Source organism: Brachyistius frenatus, unplaced genomic scaffold (assembly GCF_029030835.1).
Source record: "Brachyistius frenatus isolate BFR_SWC_R1_liver_20210118 unplaced genomic scaffold, ASM2903083v1 Contig_139, whole genome shotgun sequence".
Classification (NCBI taxonomy): domain Eukaryota; kingdom Metazoa; phylum Chordata; class Actinopteri; family Embiotocidae; genus Brachyistius; species Brachyistius frenatus.
In genome coordinates this window covers 211577-234043 of record NW_027210738.1, presented here as the reverse complement: position 1 = coordinate 234043, position 22467 = coordinate 211577, and the positions used below count along the sequence as shown (strand labels likewise).

Genomic DNA, 22467 nt, shown 5'->3' with positions numbered 1-22467 from the left:
TAAAAGTATTTTTTTTTACTTAAGTAAATTTTCTGGGTACTCGTCCGTTGTCTTTAGCCTTTTTTTCTTTTTTTTTTTTTAGCCATAAAGACAAAGTCAGTCTGTTGGATGTATTTTTTTCAGTCACATTTAATTCTGCTTCGAGATGAATTTTAATGCAAGTGAGCCCTTTAACTTTCCGCACTAAACATTCCCACCAGCCTCCGTCGTACTCAGAAAACTGTTGGCAAACTAAAGCGCTAAACATATTAACGTCGGGATGTTTGCGCCGCCGCTGAGCGTGTCAGCAGTTTGTGTTTAGCACTGAGCATGAAGAAAAACATTTAATTTAGATTTTAGCTTCACAATCAGGTGGCATTTAGCAAGTTATTTATAAAACATACCACAGTTTTTATTAAATATTGAAACGCTACGAGCTAAAGTCCTGTTTTTGTAATTTTTGTAACGTAGACTAAATAAAAGCGCTGCAAGGAAAAAAAAAAAAAGAGAAAAAGCAGATATGCATCGTTCTGGAGGGTTTTTTCTTAAATGTTACGGTGCCTGTTAGTAAATAATAAACTGTATTTGTGTTCTTTGTTCCATAACAGCTGCAGCCTACATCTCCCATAATGCATTTGGACGGCGGCCTTCTTCAGACCTCATCGCCTCGAAGGTCAGCGAACATGCAAATCTTTCCATCTCCACGGCGTATCTGAAAAACAATGTACGCCTCTCGTCGTCGAGCACAGAAAGCACAGGACAAACCAAACATTCAAAATATACAGACATTTATTTACAAATACGTTTGCATTTGCATAAACATTTAAAATTCCAAAATAAAAGCTATAAAATAATAAACAGATTTAAGAAATATTGTTATTATCATTATTTATTGTTTTTGCTCGATAATTTAGCGCAAGGAAAAGTCCTCGTGTCACAATCAAAGCTCATGAGCTCCTGTTTTTGTCTTTATCACATAAATATACATCAATAAGATATGTGTTATTCCAACAGGTGGAATCTTTTAGCTTCGCCAAGCAGCCGTCGCAATCGTGTCATAACATTATTAAAAACTCTTCATTCATTATTTTTGATTACCGCCGTCTCCAACATTATTACAGACATCAAAAATATATGTTTGGTTCTTTCTGGAAACCAAAAAAAGCATCTTTGTGGTGCACGCAGCCCTCTTAACGTTTACCTGAAGACTTCGCTATTACTGCGGCAGGGAATTTGTATAAAACAAAGGAAAGTAAATGTTACTGTATTGTAAGAATTTATGCACATGTCTACGATGGAAGTCTTCAAGCTACAAAAAGTCGATACAAAATGATTTTCGGAGGTATATTCTCACTCGTTTATGAATTAAGTTTGTTCTGCTTTATCGTTGTCGTGCGCTGACGTCGGGTGTTTTAGAGGAGACGTTTTGAGGATCCGCCAGTCGCCTGTCGAGACCTGCTGCTGTCCGGTCAGATGGTTCGTCCAGCGTCATCCTGCGGGGATCCGCGGCGGCCAAAAAAGCCTTTCAAAAAAGAACGGAGTGGGACTGACGCTGCGTTCAAATGGGGTTGTATTTGCCGCGTACACGAGAAGAGTCCATACGAACGGCGCCCTCGTGTGGTAGACAGACGTCAGCACTAGAAATTTTTCTATAAGCCCCGACTTCACCAATTTTGACGTGTTTGCTGACGTTTACTGAAAACGGTGGAGCCCGTGGATTGGCCGAGGTTCGGGGCCGACCTCTAGTGGCACTCGGTGGTATTACAGTTTAAGGCACTTTGGCATTTTTCAGAGCCGGTAGCTTTTTATATTCAGTCAACGGTTACCTGGCTGTCCGCTTGCTAAATTGTTAGCCTCTGTGGCTTCTAGACGCTGTCCATATTGCTGTTGCCTAGCAACAACATTTGTAAGACTTTACCGCTTGAACGTGACTTCCCCGCGTTATAACCACGAGCTCACGAGTTCTATTTGAACGCAGCATGAGGATCAACCTGAATTTTCCTGTCTGCTGAAAAGCAAACAAAAAAAACAACAACCCTGTGACCTTTTGACCCCAAAATCCCCTCAGCAGGAGGTCCGACAGACTGGCTTCATGCCTTCATCTCCGTCCCTCTCTCACCATGACAACGCTCTACCTCTTTTATCCAATCCTTCATCGTTCACCCTGACAACATAAAGCTGGTGCAATCAAAGAATCTCCTTCTTCTGTACAAAGCATCTTACAAAATTATTATTATTTAAAAAAAACATTTTTTTTATCATTAATGAGCAAAAAGGAAAAAAACAGGCTTGCAAAAATATATTTTCACAGTGGATTCAGACATTAACAGAACATCGCTCTACAGTATCGCCTCACTCCTGCAGCGTCGCTGATGATCAATAAGTTAACCGAAACGTATTCTGGTGACGGCGGTTACAAAAATAAACTACGGTGAGACCGAACTTCTGTCAAGAAGCTGCAGACAGAGCGAAGGAGGGGGGAAGATGTTTGGATTCTTCCTGAGTTGGTTCACCCGGTGGGATGATGCAGTTCTATTGGGTGGTGGTGGTGGTGGTGGTGGTGGTGGTGGGGGCAGGGAGGGGGTGTCTCTTTCTCTCGCTCACACTCACTTTCCCAGTCACTCTCCCATCCCCGTTCCTCTTCACCTGTCCGTCACCGACAATCTGTCACTTCCTGTTTCCCTCTCTGTGGGACTTTGGGCCTCCGTGTTATAATTCCTTCAAATTAAATGACACCGTGCGTGTGTGTGTGTGTGTGTGTGTGTGTGTGTGTGTGTGTGTGTGTGTGTGTGTGTGTGTGTGTGTGTGTGTCCCTCCTCCTGGCCCACCTCCTATCTGTTCGGACTGGCGATCAGGTGATTGCTTGGCTTTGGGGTTTTGAAAAAAACCAAAAAAAACCCCACATGGCATAGAAAAACTGTGCGGAAACGATCCCAGTGAGTAAACAGCAAAAGGCCGGTGGACGCTGGTTAATGTGTAACAGCGAGGAGCAGGTGGATTAACTGTTTTGCGGGTAAGCTGTGGCTGCAGAGACTGAAAGTGAGGGAGGCGGGCGTAGAGACGAGGGCTGGATGCTGAGGAAGGCGGCTGACGAGTCCTGCCGCCCCTTTCGGGCGAGCCGCCTCTACGCTAGAACTTTTCGTCGGGGATGACCGTTTTGAACGGGTGATCCCAGAACGTGGTGGTGATTCCAAAACCTGCAGAGAAAGAAATAAAGATCACATCAGATCGATCAGATGAAATGCAACCCGGGTTTCCGAAACATACGGGACTAATACGATGTCTTCTTTGCTGGTACATTTTTAACCTAAATTTTGTGGATGTAGTAACAAACTGTGTTCCTGAGCCCGTGCGGTGATTTCCACTGTTTTTAATACAGCGCTGCCTGACAGCCCGAAGATTTTAATATTAACATTAGTTTTCTTCCTTGTCTTTGTGGTGTGTACAGATTCTCTGAGTCTTTTAAATATATTATGCACCATAGATGATGAAATCCCCAAATTCTTCACAGTTGAGGAAACATTATTTTTTAAATTGTTGCACTATTTGCCCACACAGTCTTTCACAGGGTAGCGAACCGCTTCACATCTTCACTGCTGAGAGACTCTGAAATGCTCTTTATAGACCCAATAATGTTACTGACCTCTTGCCAATTAACCTAATTAGTCTTTTGTTGACCCTTTCCCAACTTTTTTGAAACGTGTTGCTGCCATCAAGATTTAAGGTGCAAATATCTTTCATAAAAACATTTTTTTTCTCTACGTGATTTGCAAATCATTGCATTCTGTTTTTTGAAAACAAGGTTGTAAAAAGATAAAAATTGATGCGCTCTTTTTTTGTTTTCTCGCAGCGCTCACCTGCTCTCTGGTGCTCGAAATGGTGTTTGACGTGGTACACCTTCAGGCCGTACATATACGACCCCTTCTTCGGCGAGCCGTAGTGAAGATAGTAATGGATCATGTCGTACACGACGTAGCCGCACAGGCCTCCGACGAACACAGATATCCCGAGGATCTCTGGGAGCGTGTAGTGGAGGATCGCGTAAAAACTTCCCACCACCAGGGATGCGAGGCCGGGAGGGAAGACCAGCCGGGAGCCGTCGAACGGAGACTGTGGAGATACGAACATAATGATGTGAAAAACAACACGGAGAAACCAAAAAAAAAAAACCACCAAAAAAACGGTTGCTTCATGAGCAGGGACGCATTGAGATCCTGTCTGGTCAGGCCGCATTCGAAAAGGGTGGTCTGGGACGTCCCAGGGCAACATTGGATGACCGCCGACTCAGCGTACGTCCTTTTGAAATAAAAATGAAAGCAGCTCCACATTTGTGTGTTTGTGTCACAGACTGCGTATAAAAGTGTTCGTAGCTTCCAGCTACGAAAAATGAGGCCGATGCAGAAGTGCCTTAAACTGCGATACCACCGAGTGGCCACTAGAGGGTCAGTTTACATCGACTCACGTTCAACTTCTCTTATGGCATTCTCTGTGTGGAGTTTTCTGTATGTCTTCAGCTAAAGTCGATCCTCTTATTAGTGTTCTGGAAGTGCATCTGAAAATAATCCCGTCATTAATTATAAAATAAGACGTGTTTTTTGGGGGCGTGTCCGTTTGATTGACAGGCCCGTGGTGCAGTCAGTTTACGGCTATCGGTGGGCGGGACGTAGTATCGTCAGAGTTCCAATCAAATTGAGTCAGATCCACCCCCACTCCCCCCAGCACGCCCATATATGGTCACTGCAAACTACCAAAGATGGCGACAGCCAAAATCCGAACTCGATTCATAACAGCCGCTCACAAACCAACAACTGGTTCGTATCTGACCCGGTGCTTCTACTTGTTTGTTTGTTTTACTTTCACCTGAAGATCTCTGCTTGCTCTTCAATTTTTTTTTTGTTACCAGAAAAAAAATCTCCTGCGTGAGATAAAAAGCAGCTGTTTGGTGGGTTAAGATCGTGTCCAAATCTACTTCAGCTCGTTTAACGGTGGATAATCTGTTTTTTTTGGTACTTTGTGGTGCTGTCCGTGCAGGAGGAAGTGGAGCATGATGAGGTAGTAGTTGTGCGCCGGCGGTTTCATGTGAAAGACGAAGCGGTGGATGCAGTACTCGATGAACGACCACAAGAACCAGCCGGCCAGGAAGAGCAGCGGGAAGACGGACTTGTGGATCGGGATGGAGACGTCTGGGGAAACACACACACATTGATTGCACACGGAGACACGTTGTTGACCGGACACGTGGACGCTTAGATGAAAATGAAAGTTACCTGAACTGAGGACGATCTTCGTGGTCCCTTTTGCCAGAGTGGTGTAGCAATGCCAGCTGAAGTAGAAGACAATCGGGAGCCACACCACCGGCACCCAGTACCTGAAGCAAGAGGACATCTTCTCAATCTTAATCTGTTAATAAGAATAAATCTAAATTATGTCACATTTTGCACGGCTCAACTCTCGCCGAGATGCTTCGATGACATCGTTACTACCAGCTGATTTTCATCGGTATCGGTTATAACCGTTTCATCGTGTAATTGTTTTATCGTATCTAGATTTCTACCTAGAAAGTTTACCGTTATTGTTTCTTACTTTAAGTGAAAACAAATATTTTTGTAGACATTTTTTCACTATTTGTAAAATAATATTGACGCACCGATAACCATCAAAGACTTGTTGTTTTTTTCTGGTGAAGAACTTTGAGTACTCAAAACCTTTGCACGGTCCTGTCTATGAATTTCAAGTTATATAAACAGACGCAATAATGTAATTAATAACTTGCCTGCAGTGATTCTTTAACATTGCGAAATCAAAATTTTTTGAAGTTGGGTAATAGTTTTTCATTTTATCTACCAAAGTCATGTAAATATAAAAACACATTTACGTGTGCAAATTTTAAAAAAAAAAAGTACAAAGAAGTTCTTTGAACATTAATACACGTCATATTCAGTGAAAACCTTCATGTTTGGTTTGCAGGTCCGTAAAACTGATATCTGCTAAACTATATGTTCACACAATTATATATTTTTTGATTTCCTTCCATGACAAGAGAGATAAAGAAGCTCCTCTCCTCTCCCACCAGGAGGTTTTGGTGCCGGCCTCCAGCAGCGGGTTCCCGAACAGCCGGATCGGTCTGTCGACGGGTTGGTGAACCCACGCGTCGTATTTCTCTCCGAGGTGGCCGACCTGCCACGCCAGCGGCTTCCTCCAGTCCACCAGATCCTGCAGGCAAGCAGCCGATGGCAACTTCAGTTTAAACATATGAAATGGAGATTTCCTGTTTAACTCCAGCAGGTGGCAGCAGAGAGTTAAAAAAACAAAAACATTCATGGTATGGGTCGAACCAGGAAGTGTGTGTGTGTGTGTGTGTGTGTGTGTGTGTGTGTGTGTGTGTGTGTGTGTGTGTGTGTGTGTGTGTGTGTGTGTGTGTGTGTGTGTGTGTGTGTGTGTGTGTGTGTGTGTGTGTGTGTGCAAGCGGTTTAACTGAAGTGCTGTCTTCAAAAAAATGTAAGAGTCCAAAGGCCGAAGACAGACACAGCTTTTATAAGCTCTTTACGAGCCACATCTGAGACAGTGAAGATTGTTGGTTTAAATTATTCCACTCTGATCTGTGGTCAGTTTTCTTTCTGGTTAAAAGAGATCCGGCTGATCTCCAATCAGAGCTCGGGAGAAGTTGATGGAGCAGATCCCAGTGAACACATGACAATTACAACAGACACAATCTTAATTATATATTTATTATTATAATTATTTCTAAATGATGCTGATGATCAAAGGTGCTCCATCGCGGGGTTTATTTATTCAACTATTCTGAACAACACTGGACATTATGTAGTAAAATTAAGAGACGTTCTCTCTTTAGAGACAGAACTAAAACCGCAGCAGCCTCTGAAAGAAGGTGGATAGAAATCAGTATCATGTCTTTATCCTTTTTTTAATATAAATTAATAAGAAAAACAAAACGTCTTATTTCAGACGGCTGGATGTTGTCAGACCATCAAAGACATTTTAGCTGCGCGCCAAGAGTTTAATGTCACGTGATCGGCTCCTCTGATTGGCTGATTTCGGAGGAGCACCGTCGCTAATTATTCCCGTTGTTGCCCGGGTGACGTTGTCTTGGCTCGTGACACCCGTCTGAGGACGGTCGGTAATTATTTCAAATCCTACATTACCCATAATGCAGTTGTGATTACAGACATGTCAGCTGGACAGTCTGGTGAGCTCACTTCGTTTTAACTCCACGACCCCCGCGAGGTGGTTTTTTAAATTTTTTATTATTATTTCAGTTTCTAACTTGTAGTCTTCGGATCCAGTCGACGCTGACGTCACTCGAGGCGATTTGAACACTTCACGCAGCTCGAGTACACAGTTTGAAAAAAGGCGAAAAGACGACTAATTTACTGGATCCGTATTTAGTCCGAAAGCCGATACAGACAATATATTATTTAAAAAAAAACTTTTACTTGCTTTAAATGTGAAATAATGTGTCCTTTTTCATTGGTGGTTACTGGAGGTGAAAAGAAAGTCCTGTAAGTGTACTTTGGAAATCAAAGACAACAATAAATGCCTCGATTTGTTGTCTCTACACTCAAAAAAATGTGTAAATAACAGAAGTGCAGTATGAAGTGAAGTAAAAACTGTCCTGAGATCAGATGGATTTTCACGCCGACGAACTGAAAGTTTGTCGAGCGTGAAAAGTGAGTCGAGCGTTTCAGCTGCTTGTCAACAAGCATCTGTTATAAGTCGGAGAGAAAAACTTCAACGTGACATTTCTAAAAAAATAAATAAATAAAAAAGAAGAAGTGAAATTGTCGGTCACGCTGTGGCGGGAAATTCCCACAAAGAAGTGACGATAATCGCCATCTTGTTTTTTTGTGCCCATATTTGGACGGACTGGGTTGGAGAGAAGGGGGGTGGATCTGACATGATGCCCCGCCCACCTATGACCGGTAACCTGACAGCACCGCAGGCCTGTCAATCAAACCGGACACATAGCTCTCTTTGAGGCCTGATATCTAATTAATGATGGAATTATTTTCAGAAGGACCACCGGAAAAAAGATCAAAGGGAGGGAATTTATCGAATGACGCCATGTCGACGTGTTCAAAACATTTACTGACTTTGTATTTAATGAGAGAAGTTGACTCTTTTTGAGTGGGAGTCTATTGGAGCCAGAGGTTGTTCTTTTTAATGGAGCCAGCCCCTAGTGGCCCTCAGTGGTATTGCACTTTTATTTTCAATCCACCGTTGCCTGGCAACAGATATTTGGCTGAAAAACACACACACACACACACACACACACACACACACACACACACACCTTGTCCAGGTCCACGGAGCTGCAGCGGTTGAACGGGCCGTGCTCGTCCTCCACCTTCCCCTCCGTCGTCTTTGCCGCCGTCTCTTCGCCGGCCGTCCTCCTTGCTCTCAGAGTCTGACGGAGACAAAAACAAAAAAAAGAGTTAAAGGACGCCGTGACTAAAAAGGAGACATGACGATATTCATGCGAACTGATGCTGGTGCGTAAACAAGGCCTCGGTCTGAACTGGTGAACGCTACGGTCGACGGACCCGCAGCGAAACCAAGCGGCAAGACACTGTTGCCTGGCAACAGAGTGAGAAAGACAGACTGACTGGAGTCTTGTCGTCACCACACACCCGTTGGTTCGAGTTGTACAGGAGAGTGAAATATTAATTTTATGCGCTTCGGTCCGACCACTTCCTTCATCGGCTCGGGGAGGCGTCTGATTGGCTCCCGTCTCCGATCGGCGCTTTACAGCCGACGAGTTCGACGGCTCCCGTCAGTCAACGGAAATATTTATCAGCTGCTTATTTGCAGACGTGCAAGATCTCCTGCGGTTTGTTCCTAACGTCGCATTGGTAATTCAACACCCAGACAGGAAACGTTACACCCTTGTGATTATCACACTGTGTTGTAACAACAACAAAAAAGAAAGCAGGGGGGACGATTAAACTGTCTCGCCCGTCCTCAGAGAATAGATTCGATGTCGTAACTCACTCTGGACTCTGACGTCCGGTAACACGAGATTTCTTTAATCCAACTTTAGTGAAGTTACGTCACCAGTTCTCCTCCGTTATATCCAAGAGAGGAGAGCTGTCTACCTTTCATGTAATAATAATAATGATAATTAATGTGATTATTAAATAATAACGTACATTTATTTGTTGATTTTGCAGCATCAATTCTCAAAAATTCATTCGTGAATTTATTTTGTCGGTAAATTGCGCTAATTAGCAAAACATTGCCAGTCGAGGAAAAAATATTTACAATCTTTTTTTTTTTTTTTAACAACTCTCCCAACTCTCCAGTAAGGAGTCAGATTCACCGGGATCATAATTGTGAAGCACATTTTTGTTCGCGTAGTTTTTTTATATTTATTTATTAAACCATGTGGCTCAGAGGTTTTAAACTTCCTCACGGTGACGTAGAATTACAGAACTTATAAAATACCATGATTTCATCTGCTGTCAAAATAAGAGCTTTAAATGCTTTGTAAATAATATTAATTCGACCGTATGTACAAAAACAACTGGAAGTGGGTATAAAACTAGTTTGACATATTCCTCATTCCCATCATGAGACCACATTTCCCACAAACCCCGTCACTTCCGGTTTGTCCGTTTTTTTCCCTTCCTGTTAACTCGCATTCAGTTTGTTTTTAACGGCGAGAGGAGAGTCAGTAGATCCTTCCTTGCCGATCCTAAACGAGTAGTTATTATTGTTAATAAAGCGAGTTTTTGCTAGGGTTAACTTGTGGGCGTATCGGTGCGTGAAAAAAACTGCGACCGAGACAACTGCGAGAAAGAGGTCGTGGACGGAAGTGGTCATTTTTCAAAATAAAATACCATGCAGGCTAATGTAAATCAAATTAAAATAAAGAAATAAAAGTTGTTTCTTCTTTCTGTGCGGCCCGGTACCAAATCATCCAAAGCCCTCTTTCATCCTCTTTTCTGTTCAGTAAAAACTTCAAAAATCTCCAAATTGAATGATTGTAAATTTGATTTGATAGAATATGATGTTTGACTGTAGATAATCAAATTAAAAAATTAAAAAACAGCACATGCAGCAGTTAAAATAGGCACAAATGTTAAATAATTCCAGCACTAAAATGCACATTAATCTAACAGTAAAATGAATCCAAAAACATCATGAACATCGTCAGTAAAATTTTTACTGCGTTTACTGCGCAGTGTGTACTTTTACTTTTAATAGTTTTAAGTACATTTTACTGATACATACTTTTACTAAAGTGAGGTTTTAAATGCAGGACTTTGGCTTGTACTGGAGCAGTTTCACAGTGTGGTAACAGATCTTTTACTTAAGTAAAAGACTTGAATAGTTTGATCCTGCATCTACAGTTCTGTTCTCAGAGATCCACCTGCTGATTAAAACCAGATTAGAACATATATCAGCTCATTGAATCACACATTGGTACAAATTGGTACAAGTACCAATCCTCCAAAAGCCTATCTTTCATTTACCAACTCTGAAATTCTGCATGAGCTGATAACCTATCAGAGATCAGCTGGTGCTTAAAATAAATCAGCTGATTGTGATTGATAGTTTTCATAACAGACATATCTTGCAAGTTTAGAAGTACGACTACAGTCAATCTGGACTCACGCATACATGTTGTAGTTACACACACACACACACACACACACACACACACACACACACACACACACACACACACACACACACACACACACACACACACACACACACACACACACACACACACACACGAACGCTGTAAAAAAGACATGCCCTGTGTATCAGCAGCAGTCGTGGCCTACGTGAGCAAGTGGCAAACGTGATGTTTAATCAAAGTTGACCCGAAGCCAATCGATGAACTCTGTGGGTGTGGCCTGTGTGGGTGGGGCGCGGCCCGAATGTAGATATCACCGACAGGTTTTTGTTTTTTTCACGGCGCAGATAGAGTGTGCTGATGAACCTGAATCCTGTTTGGCAGCAGCTCCTCTAGTTAACCTGCTGGAGGTTTACAGAGTGCGTTCAACCCTGCTAATATGACAGTGATGTTAATTACCGTGCCCGAAAAATATTAGAAAAGACCAACTGTATAATCAGAAGGCTGCTTCCTTCATGGTTTTCATGAATACAAAACAAAACAAAATTAAAAAAAACATGGTAATTATTAATTGTTTTATTTTATTTTTGTCAAATGTTACATAATGGTTTGTTTTCGTAGTTTTAAATTTTTTTTGGTTGGTGCCGTTTGATTTCAGCGGTTGCCTCCAAAATCAAACCACTATCCAAAATATTGAAAATAAAACCTCAGAGCTCCTAAACTAAAATCTAAACTCTTTTTCTTTTATTAAATATGTTCCACCAAACGCTAAGTGTTCCGATGACACAGTAAAGCGCCGCTGAATACGCGTCAATATTTGCCAATCAATTAAATTTAAAAAAAAAGACGCCCGCGTATTTAATGCTCACGTCGTGGTCACGAGCGTCTGCCGAGCCGCGAACGCAAACACCCACCTCACCTTTTCCCCGCTTCGATAAACACGTGCAAACTTCTACGTTTTAACTTCGTTTCTTTACACGCAGACGAGCAAACACAGAAACTGAACCTGCACCCGTCTGTTGCATAAAGCTCCGATAGAGCGGATCAAACCGGCCGAGCTGCTCGGCGCGTCGCTCTCCGGGGAGCCGACGGCGGAAACAAACGAGCAAATAGAAACTTCGACAACACCAGTTTTCAAGTCCGTCGAATGAGGTTAACCACGAATCTAAGAACAGCAAATGCTGAAAAACAGAATTCGGGGTTCATTTTACTTTATAATTTAAACGAGAAAATCTGTAATGCTATTTTTAATAGTGGATGAAGGTTAGCTGTGAGATTAACGGCAGCATTTCAGGAATAATTATCCTCACTGTATAAGAACCAACAAAATAAAAATAAAACGTCGTATACGTACTCAAGTTCTATTAGGTACAAAATTTGAGGTATTTGTACTTTACTTTGAATATTTCCATTTTATGCAACCTCATACTTCTACTGCAATGAATTTTGCACTGTTTCTCTGAATCTTTGAATTCTTTGAATCTTTAGTCACTTTTAAGATTATGGTTTTTCATCCTCTTTTCTGTTCAGTAAAAACCTCAAAAATCTCCAAATTGAATGATTGTAAATTTGATTTTTATAGAATATGATGTTTGACTGTAGATAATCAAATTTAAAAATTTAAAAATTTAAAAAATTTAAAAAACAGCACATGCAGCAGTTAAAATAGGCACAAATGTTAAATAATTCCAGCACTAAAATGCACATTAATCTAACAGTAAAATGAATCCAAAAACATCATGAACATCGTCAGTAAAAATTTTACTGCGTTTACTGCGCAGTGTGTACTTTTACTTGTAATAGTTTTAAGTACATTTTACTGATACATACTTTTACTAAAGTGAGGTTTTAAATGCAGGACTTTGGCTTGTACTGGAGCAGTTTCACAGTGTGGTAACAGATCTTTTACTTAAGTAAAAGACTTGAATAGTTTGATCCTGCATCTACAGTTCTGTTCTCAGAGATCCACCTGCTGATTAAAACCAGATTAGAACATATATCAGCTCATTGAATCACACATTGGTACAAATTGGTACAAGTACCAATCCTCCAAAAGCCTATCTTTCATTTACCAACTCTGAAATTCTGCATGAGCTGATAACCTATCAGAGATCAGCTGGTGCTTAAAATAAATCAGCTGATTGTGATTGATAGTTTTCATAACAGACATATTTTGCAAGTTTAGAAGTACGACTACAGTCAATCTGGACTCACGCATACATGTTGTAGTTACACACACACACACACACACACACACACACACACACACACACACACACACACACACACACACACACACACACACACACACACACACACACACACACACACACACACACACACACACACAGCCATTTAATGTACCCTAGTTAGGCCTTGAGTATGTTTTCATCTAGTATTTTTTTGTCAGTTGATTTGTGTGTGCTTGATGATTCTGCATGACTTAGCTAAAAAAAAAAAAAAAATAGTTTGGTCAAAGCGAAACGGGAAGTGCAAAAAACAAAAAAAACCGTTAAATACAAAAACACTCACATCACGCTTTTGTACACACACACACACACACACACACACACACACACACACACACACACACACACACACACACACACACACACACACACACACACACACACACACACACAGCCATTTAATGTACCCTAGTTAGGCCTTGAGTATGTTTTCATCTAGTATTTTTTTGTCAGTTGATTTGTGTGTGCTTGATGATTCTGCATGACTTAGCTAAAAAAAAAAAAAAAATAGTTTGGTCAAAGCGAAACGGGAAGTGCAAAAAACAAAAAAAACCGTTAAATACAAAAACACTCACATCACGCTTTTGTCTTGTTGTCCAAAAAAGATAGAAAGACACGAGTTCTGTAAGTATAAAGTTTGATTGAGCCGAGTTTAAACGCAAAGCCTCAATTCAGCAGAACAATAGCACTGAAATAGTTTCCAGGCTTATAGAGGATTTTGAGGTCAAGACAGGATTTCTGTTGTCTGTCATTTAGTTTATATATTGAACCGCTCTTTGTAGCTGGAGAGAAGCTAAAGAGAACTTGTTCCATTTTAATGACAACACGACTGAAATGCTGCTGTAAGCTAGTCAGGAAGGTTTGAATGAGCTTAAATATGAACTAAACTATCTGTAATATTTACATTTTAAGTGAATTCGTCATCCATTGGAGATATTAATGTGTTTGCTTCCACCGTTGAAGGTTACAAGAAATCCTCATGCGGTACCAACAATAAAAATAAGGTCCAGGTGAACTTTCGGCATCCGGTTAAGTTTTGCATATTATATGCCCCGACTTTCATTTCATAATGTAGCTTAGAAAGGTGAAAAATAAACAATAAAACTCATTAGGGAAATTCAAAGCCGAAGCACCGTGGATACGAGGTGCTCCTCGAGCCGGCGATGGCCTGAGTGAGCGCTTCTTTTTGTAGTTATATGACTTCACATTTGATCGACATTAATGGGATGTCTTCTGGCAGGGCCGTAAACATATATATAGTCCAGTGTGTGGATGTGGATCAGAGTCCTCGCTGCTTTGAGAGAAACAAAACAAAACACGAAACAAAAACCACGTCGTCGTCCTCATCAGTGACCTACTTCATTCTGTGTGGAAAAAATAAAACGCAAGTAGCACAATGGAACCACAAGTGTTTTTTTCTGACTATGGTTTGAGCTAGAAATGGATGTACCGAGAAAGATCGACCGGACGTGGGTTTTACTTGGTTACAGACACGGATGCTAATAACCAAAGCTTTGGTGCCGTTTTCTTTTCCGGACGTCAAGATCGAAACATCGATGGGACTGTGGTCAGAGCCCAAAACCAAAACCTCATTTGTTTACCCTCGGTTCCTGTTGTTTCGTTCTCCTGTCACGATAAATACGCTTCCCGTGGTCGACCCAAAATATCAACGATATTATTCCCTTTTCAACGCACAGTTTAATAATTTCATGATAAACACAAGTTAAAAAGTGTTGACGACAACATGAAGGAAATGCTACAAGTACAAATACTATTCACATAAAAGTAGAACACAATAAGTGGAAAAAGTGTACTTTAAGTACAATATTTCCCGTCTGTAATGTATTGAGTGACAGAAAGACGAAAGAAGCCTGAATTGATATCACGAATCTCAAAAGTCTCTCACAAATTCTTTCTTCAATAAAACTGTTTCTTGCACTCAATCTTTGAATGCTGATTTTTCAGAGCTTTTTTTTTTTGTGTTGGTGTCTCTCTGGTTTAATTGTTTTATTGCCAGTTTGCGCCGCTCTGCATGACGAGGTGTCGTGCCATATTGTTTATTTGCTGAAGGAGGTAGTAGGAGCGCTTGTTTTGATGCAGCTGATGTCATTGATACAAAATGCGGCAGCATGGTGTTATATTTTTCACAAAAGAAAACGGATTTTCCTCACTTCATGTCTAACAACATTTCCGCCGATGCATCGTATCAAACACATCCATCTAAAAACAGTCACAATGACATCTGGAAAACAACCAAAGAGGAACAGCGGTAGGGAGTTCTTCTTTGTTGATGCAGAGACCAATTCAAATGTAAACTAGTAATTGAAGTAATTGATTTTGCGATTTAATCTGTTATGATTTGTGTTTGGTTGAACCCAGAATTTTATGGTGTTTGTTTTTAATAGGCTATACTCAATGTTAATAGTGAAATCCAAACTCAGCTGTCATGATGTTAAATTGTGTATAAAAATGGACGCAGTCGCCAGGTTTGGAAAAGTGAAACGAATACAGAAGCGCCTTAAAGTGCAATACCACAGAGGGCCACTAGGGGCTGGCTCCAAAAACAAACCTGGCTCTGATAAACTCCTATTCAAAAAGCATCAACTTCTCTCGTGAAATATAAAGTCAGTAAATGTTTTCCACACGTTGTCATGGTGTCATTAGCTGAATTCACTCCTTCTGATCAGCGTCCAGATGGTCCTTCTGAAAATAATTGCATTATTGTTTAGATATTAGGCCTCAAACAGAGGCATGTTTTGACAGTCAGGTTTCCAGAATAGGTGGGCGGGGCATAGCGTTCTTCCCATCTTGTTCAAATATGGTCACTTCTGGCTCAAAAAAAAAAAAAAAAAGCGACGGCCGAAATGCCAGACGGGAGGCTGTAAAAAAAAAAGTTTTACAAACCAACATATGATGTTGCCGCTTGGTCATAACTCCATGGTAACAGATCAACAATATTCAAGAGAGGTAAAGCATCGTACGTCTGATATTTGTTTTTCTTCCAGTCTATCTTTCACACAACCGCTCGATCTCGTTCACCTGCTCCGACGCTTCCTCTACGTTACCGCCTGAATGCGAAGAGCGGAGGATGAATAGCAGGTCGTTTTGATTGTCGTTAGCTCAACACGGAGAAGCGTGAGGACGGAGTTGGACGGACCGATTGTTGGGCCTCGATCTGTGTTTGCGCCCGAGCTGAGACAGTGGGTGGTATGTCAGTGGTGTGGACACAACGCTATCCTCAGGTTGGCCCATTATCTAATCAAGAATGACACCTACTGACCGCATTACACCCACAAAGGGACCAAGGTTACACAACAATCATTCACAGTGTAGATTTTCAAAGCATTAATAAAAAGGGAAAACACGAGTTAGATATTTGCCGTTTAGGTAGATTATCGGATCGTTTTTTTTTTTTCCTGAAACAATTCAAAGACGCCTTGTTAAAACAAAAACAAAAACGGTTCGGGCGACTGAATAATCATATTTTTTTTACGAGCGAGGCCGAGGGCGAGGAGTAAAACAGAAGGAGAGCTCTGTCCCGGCAGGAGAGGAAATCTAAGAGAATGAGGGACACAAAAAACAAAGGGGATGGTTGGAGTGGGGCGGCGATGTGGCCTGGTACCATCACAACACAGAAACTACAGTCAGCCTCCACGAGGAGGAGGAGGAGGAGGAGGAGGAGGAGGAGGAGGAGGAGGAGGAGGAATTAAACAGATTTTGAGGGCACATTGAAAAATCTAAGTTAGCAAGATGTTAAATGACAAAGAAAAGTAGCAGAAAACGGAGAGAAGTTTGAACTCACTTCAATAAAAACGACGGGGAAGCAAAAGGTGGAATTAATCCGAAGCTGTGAACCGAGACGGGGTTGAAGATCGTAGACGTTTAGGGTGAAGCGAAAGGATGGACGGACGACCCGCACGGGATGTAACACCAAAGAAACTTGTCATATCAGCCACAAGAGTGAAGTTCAGACTCAAAGATTCCCCGACGAGACGAAAACCGTTTTGCTTATTCGACCAAAAACTGTTCCGGAAAACAAAAAGACGAAAGAAATTGACAAAACATTGGAGATCTCCTGTCTCAAGTTCAAGGCGTACATTTTGCAATTTTGCAATTTTTTTTTTTTAACCTCATCTCCATCTGAATTTGGGATATAACGTAAAAAAAAAAGCTGTTTTTTTGCACCTTTCTGTTGTATCAGATCAGGGATGCACCTGTTCATCCAACCCGAAGCTTAATCATTAAACCAATCAACCAAATAAAAACAATTAAAAAAGCCAAATGCAAATATTATTATTTTAATATTACCTTGACAGACTGAGCAGCATCTAAACTAACGTTGAGGTTCAAATTTCACTTTTATGTCCTTTTCATATCTGTGTATGTCAACATGGAAATGAGAAGTCACCCCCTCGTGAAGCGGAGCGTAAGATAGGACATCGATGACGTCATGACGAGTAAACGTATTGACTTTGTATTTCAGGTTGTTTTTTTTTTTAAGCCAGCCCCTAGTGGCCTTTAGCCGTATTGCACTTTAAGTAACTGGAATCGGAGACTACGTCCATTTCCACCTGCAGTCAGTGGTTCAAACTCCAAAATCCTCCCACTTTATCTTCAATGCCACTTTTGTCTATCATTTCATTTTCCTTTTTCATTCATTTTCAACAACAAAGCAACAAATTTAAAGCGCGTTTTTAAAACACGCCATCAAAAAAAAAAAAAAAAAAAAGCAATCACGTTCTCTACGACGTGGGAATGTGTCTTTTTTATTTTATTTTTACCACGTTGCGTTTTTACGACCGCAATAGCGGCGGGACTAAAGGTGGAGGGATCATGTGGAGGACAAAGGTCACAGTTAAGCAAATACACTTAAAAAAAAAAATAAATAAACATCCGTAATCGTAAAGAATATCTATCCCCTCTACTGACTTCGGTGGCTCGGTTACAAACTCCACTGCCTCCTTACAGGTAATAATACCGTCCTATACTGTGGCTCAAACGTGCGCCAAAAAAAAACTGCATTTCTGGTTGTTCCCCACTCGTTGTAACGCGACTCCCAGGCTACCTTCTGTATAAAGATCAATGCCGTACACCGACTGAATATTAAGACCCCACAGGTGACCTCGGCGCTGGAAAAAGCGTTCATAACCCCGCCGGGTCTCTCCGGTTACAGAAGCGGACGGGTTCGGTCGGTCGAGGCCGGACTGGTTTATTACTCCTACAAAGGTTTTGTGAGAATGACAAGAATGAATAGTGAGAGAGTCTAAACCCTGGAAGAAGAAGGAGAAGCGACAAAGATGTGTTAACCTGAAAAATAACACGGTTATCTCTGATGGTAAATGATACCTGTGCAAAGACTTTGTGACAACTGTGTGTGTGTGTGTGTGTGTGTGTGTGTGTGTGTGTGTGTGTGTGTGTGTGTGTGTGTGTGTGTGTGTGTGTGTCTATATGTGTGTATTTGTGAGGGTGTGTCCGCAGAGCGGGGTTGAAGCTCAGTAACTGCGGAACATTCGATAGCACTTAAAAAATAAAAAATAAAAAAATAAAAAGGCCGGGAGCTCACTCACACACACACACACACACACACACACACACACACACACACACACACACACACACACACACACACACACACACACACACACACACACATCAGAGAAGAACAGTGATAACTGTAACTGTTGCTCAGTTATGGTGCTGAATGATTGAAAGTAAAGTATGATGTCAGAGTGAAGCCGACCTTTGACCTTTTGGATGTAAAGCATCGTCATCTTAACCTGTTCAGACTTTCGTGTGAAATTCGTTCATAATTCGCATGTGAATTTCTTTAGTTTCTGTTTTTTGATGACGGCGTGACCTTTGCCCCCCCCCACCCCCCACCATCCCCCGCTGACATCTCGTCAGTTTTAGCGTCGAGTTACAGAACACGAGCAGTTAAAACGGGATCGAACGAGCTGATATCTATTAATTATTAATTATTAATTATTTACTCTAATAATTATCAGGTATTTATGGCATAGATTTTATCACACTCACAGTAAATTGTGAAAACGCCTTAACGCAACACACACACACACACACACACACACACACACACACACACACACACACACACACACACACACACACACACACACTGATTTATTTGTGATGAATTGTGGGTAAAGAACACGAGAAACAATAAACAACTGCAACCTCTGGATCAGTTCAAACAGCTGGTTGGAGCATCGCTCCTGTGAGGCCTTTCGCCTTGAATCAATTGCATCTTTGCAGCATATGTTCTCCTCCCATCCCCTGTGACCGTCCATCCTCCTCCTCCTCCTCCTCCTCCTCCATCCCGCCCTCTCTCTCCCTCTTTTCCAGGTGTTACCGTGGCGATGAGGAGGGAGCCTGTACCCGAGCGCTGCCGCTAATTGCCGCGTCAGCAGCCTCTATGGCAGCAGAAGGTAAACAGTGCGACGAATGTCGTGTTGCATTGAAAACAAATCGATCATTGTCAGGTTCTGGACGATAGCGAAAAACATGAAGTTGGGATTTGGACAATTTTAAAAGGGTCATTTCCCAATTTCTTTTTTCTTCACCAAACAATAAATCGGTCAAAAAAATATAAATTTAAAAATAAAGCTGAACTTCCAAAAGAAATTCAGAGAGAAAGTGCAGGAAGTCAAAGAAGAAAACACTTCAGCCTGACGATAATAATGCCACTGCACTGACGAAGCATCACAACAAACATTATCACAATACAAATTAATTTCCCATCATGCACTCAACAGTTGATTTAAAGCCAAACTGTAAGACGTCTTGTCTCATTTTCAGCTTCCCAGTGATGGAAGACAACAAAACTACCACACACAGTTATTCTATACGTCTGATGCAAAGTGGTATAACTTTTTACAGCGTTTAACGTCGTAATGCTTCGACCAAATAAAACTCCCTTTTAAAGTGTGACCGCAATTAAAACTCCCTTTTAAAGTGTGACCGAAAGATAACGTCCTGTTTCTGCTTTGAGAAAAGAAAAAAACATTTGAACACGATTATAAAAAACAGAACAAATAAGGGCTTGGTTTAACATTTTACAGTTCGACCGGAGAATATGAGCAGAGAAACTGAGCACTGCTTTGTTTCTGCCAGACCAACCTTCATTTTATTAACAACTGGAATGTCCTGGTGACTCAGGCGGCCGGCAGAAAAATGTGCCGCATGATCCTCATTGTCATATCTGACCATCTTTTGCAAACACGCACCTTCATTCATTCTCTTTAGGTGAATTAATATAGAACAATAAAGTTGGGAACGCTGTTTAAAATGTACAAAAACTACAGAATGTAATGATTTGCAAACCATGTAAACCCATATTTAATCGAAAATAGAACAAAGGCAAACCTATTAAAGTTTGAAACTGAGAGATTTTATTGTTTTTTTGGGGGGAAATAAATTCTTATTTTTGAATTTGATGGCAGAAACCCATTTCAGAAACGTTGGGGCGGGGGCAATGCTAAAAAACAAACAAACATGATTGGGTTTAAAAAGAGCTTTACAGAAAGGCTCCCAGCTCTGAAGATGGTGAGAGGTTCGCCACTCTGGGAAAGACTGCGTGGGCAACAATTTACGAGTAATGTTTCCTTAACGTAAAGTTGCAAAGAATTTGCTAATTTTATAATGTGCCATAAAAATCTCTGCAAACAACGGATGAGGCTGAAAATCAGTATTGGATGGTCGTAATCTTCGGGCCTTCAGGCAGCACTGCACTTAAAAAAAGAAAAAAAAGCCATTAATCTGTAGTGGAAATCATCCCGTGGGCTCAGGAACACTTCTGAAAATCCTCAACTGTCCTCAGGACTTGTTGCTGGCATCAAACTCAAAACATTTGATATATCGGTCTATTTCTAATTAAATATGGGTTCATGTGATTTGCAAATCATCGCGTGCTGACTAAATTTGCATCATATTTTCTTACAGGTGGGTAAGTTTTATACACACACACACACACACACACACACACACACACACACAACACACAACACACACAACACACACACAGAGAGTTGGACAAGTCAATGACCTCAGGGCTGAATTTTGTCCAAAAAAGCTGCACTTTGAATACAACTTTGCCACTTTTGCAGCAAAGGAAGGAAAAGCTTGTGTGAGAATATATGTGGACTCCAAACCGTGCAAAACCCAACACACACGAATCTGATAGCTGACAGAGAGTAAGAAGAAAAACAGCTGGAGTCCAAAAGTCCAATTTCTTTAAAAGTTTCTTTGTCAGCGCCTGAAGTTCCCTCCAGTGGAGGGAGGATTAAGGATTTTTTTGGGGGGGGGGTGTGTAAACTGTCCAAAATGCAACCAAGCGATGGACAACAAGGGATGGATAGATTTTTTTGGTTTTTTTTTTTTGCCCCTCTGAGCTCTTGGTGGGAAAAGATAAACCAGTTTCTGTGTAAATCATACATTAACATGGCTGTGACCCTCCACACCCACCCTAACCCTACCAATATATGTCACCTGCACGCCCCTCCCCCTTTTCGCCTCCTCCACACAGAAAACACAAGCCTGACTCCTCATTCCCTCCCCTATAATCAATACAGTCCAGGAGGAAGTATTCTGTGTCTGAAATTAAAAGCAGCTTAATAAACTTCATTGCAGCTTTAAAAACGTGACAGCTGAATGAGGACTATTTGTCTCCTCGGGCTGCTTCAGGAGGCGCGCGCTAAGTGACATATGATGCCAAACATGCTGGAAACTCCCCATGAAACAAATATCTTTCAAATTAGCCCTGACAAGTTTTGTTATTTGATTTGACTACGTCACGGCGAGCAGCTGTTATCCCAGAGGACCCGAAGACATTATTGTTTATATTTTTAAAGTAAAAAGCAGCAGGTGTCCGTTTCCTTGGAGCCTACCTGTGCGTCCTCGGCGCCGCTGTCTCTGACCAGCTCCCCGATGTAGTACTGCTCCATCCACCGCCGGGCGTTCTCCGAGTGCCGGTGCGGGGGTCCCTCCATCTCCCGGCTCACGTCCTTGCCCGAGCGGCCGCGTATGAGCGCCTCCCCGCCCGGGTGCATCCGCAGGAAGGCGGTCACGTCGTAGACCCGTGTGCCCAGCAGCACCCAGCAGGAGTCCTCGGTGCGGTGGCGCGCCACCTCCCTCTCCGTGAAGAACCGGGGGGACGCGCACGGAGACATTCCTGGCGAGAGAGGAAGATGCTGGAGAGCGTCCGACAAAAAAAGTGAACACGGGGGAGGAAAAAAAAAGGGGGGAGAAGCAGAGAGAGAGAGAGAGCGACCTCCTCGGAGGACCGTCGACCTGACTGCTGGGACTGAGAGTTCAACTTTTGCAACCCAGAGGCTCTAAAACTCCGGGAGGAGAGCGGCGAGAGGGGCGGGGCCTGTGACGCCTCCATATCCTCAAGAAAAGATCGGAAATACAACTAAAAAACCAACTAAAAACCGGTCACAGTCTGGGAGTTATTTTAAAAACAATTATTTGAGATTTCTTTGCACTTTTTACTCACCTTAAACGTGAGAAAACGTCTTATTTACGTAAGACTATCATATAAGGGTCCGATTTCCCCGAGTTCCCCTGAAGGCAGCACCACCTCCGGAGGCTCCTGCAGCTCTGAAGAAATAAAAGCAG

General features: G+C 41.8%; 1 protein-coding gene across 1 annotated transcript; it reads right to left on the bottom strand.

Annotated features, from left to right (window-relative positions):
• Nucleotides 1–746: 746 nt before the first annotated feature.
• fa2h (fatty acid 2-hydroxylase) lies at nt 747–22150 on the bottom strand. The gene is made up of 7 exons (XM_069715166.1): nt 21735–22150; nt 8291–8404; nt 6050–6192; nt 5247–5347; nt 4990–5162; nt 3837–4089; nt 747–3176 (listed from the first exon to the last, which is right to left on the bottom strand). The coding sequence occupies exons 1-7, from the start codon at nt 22014–22016 to the stop codon at nt 3109–3111; spliced, it is 1134 nt and encodes a 377-aa protein (XP_069571267.1). The 5' UTR covers nt 22017–22150; the 3' UTR covers nt 747–3108.
• Nucleotides 22151–22467: the final 317 nt, after the last annotated feature.

Coding starts and splice junctions, on each gene's coding strand:
- fa2h (XM_069715166.1), bottom strand. CDS start 22,016: ATGTCTCCGTGCGCGTCCCCCCGGTTCTTCACGGAGAGGGAGGTGGCG. Junction 8,405..21,734: donor GCGGCGCCGAGGACGCACAG/GTAGGCTCCAAG, acceptor TGTCTCCGTCAG/ACTCTGAGAGCAAGGAGGAC. Junction 3,177..3,836: donor TTTCGAGCACCAGAGAGCAG/GTGAGCGCTGCG, acceptor CTTTCTCTGCAG/GTTTTGGAATCACCACCACG.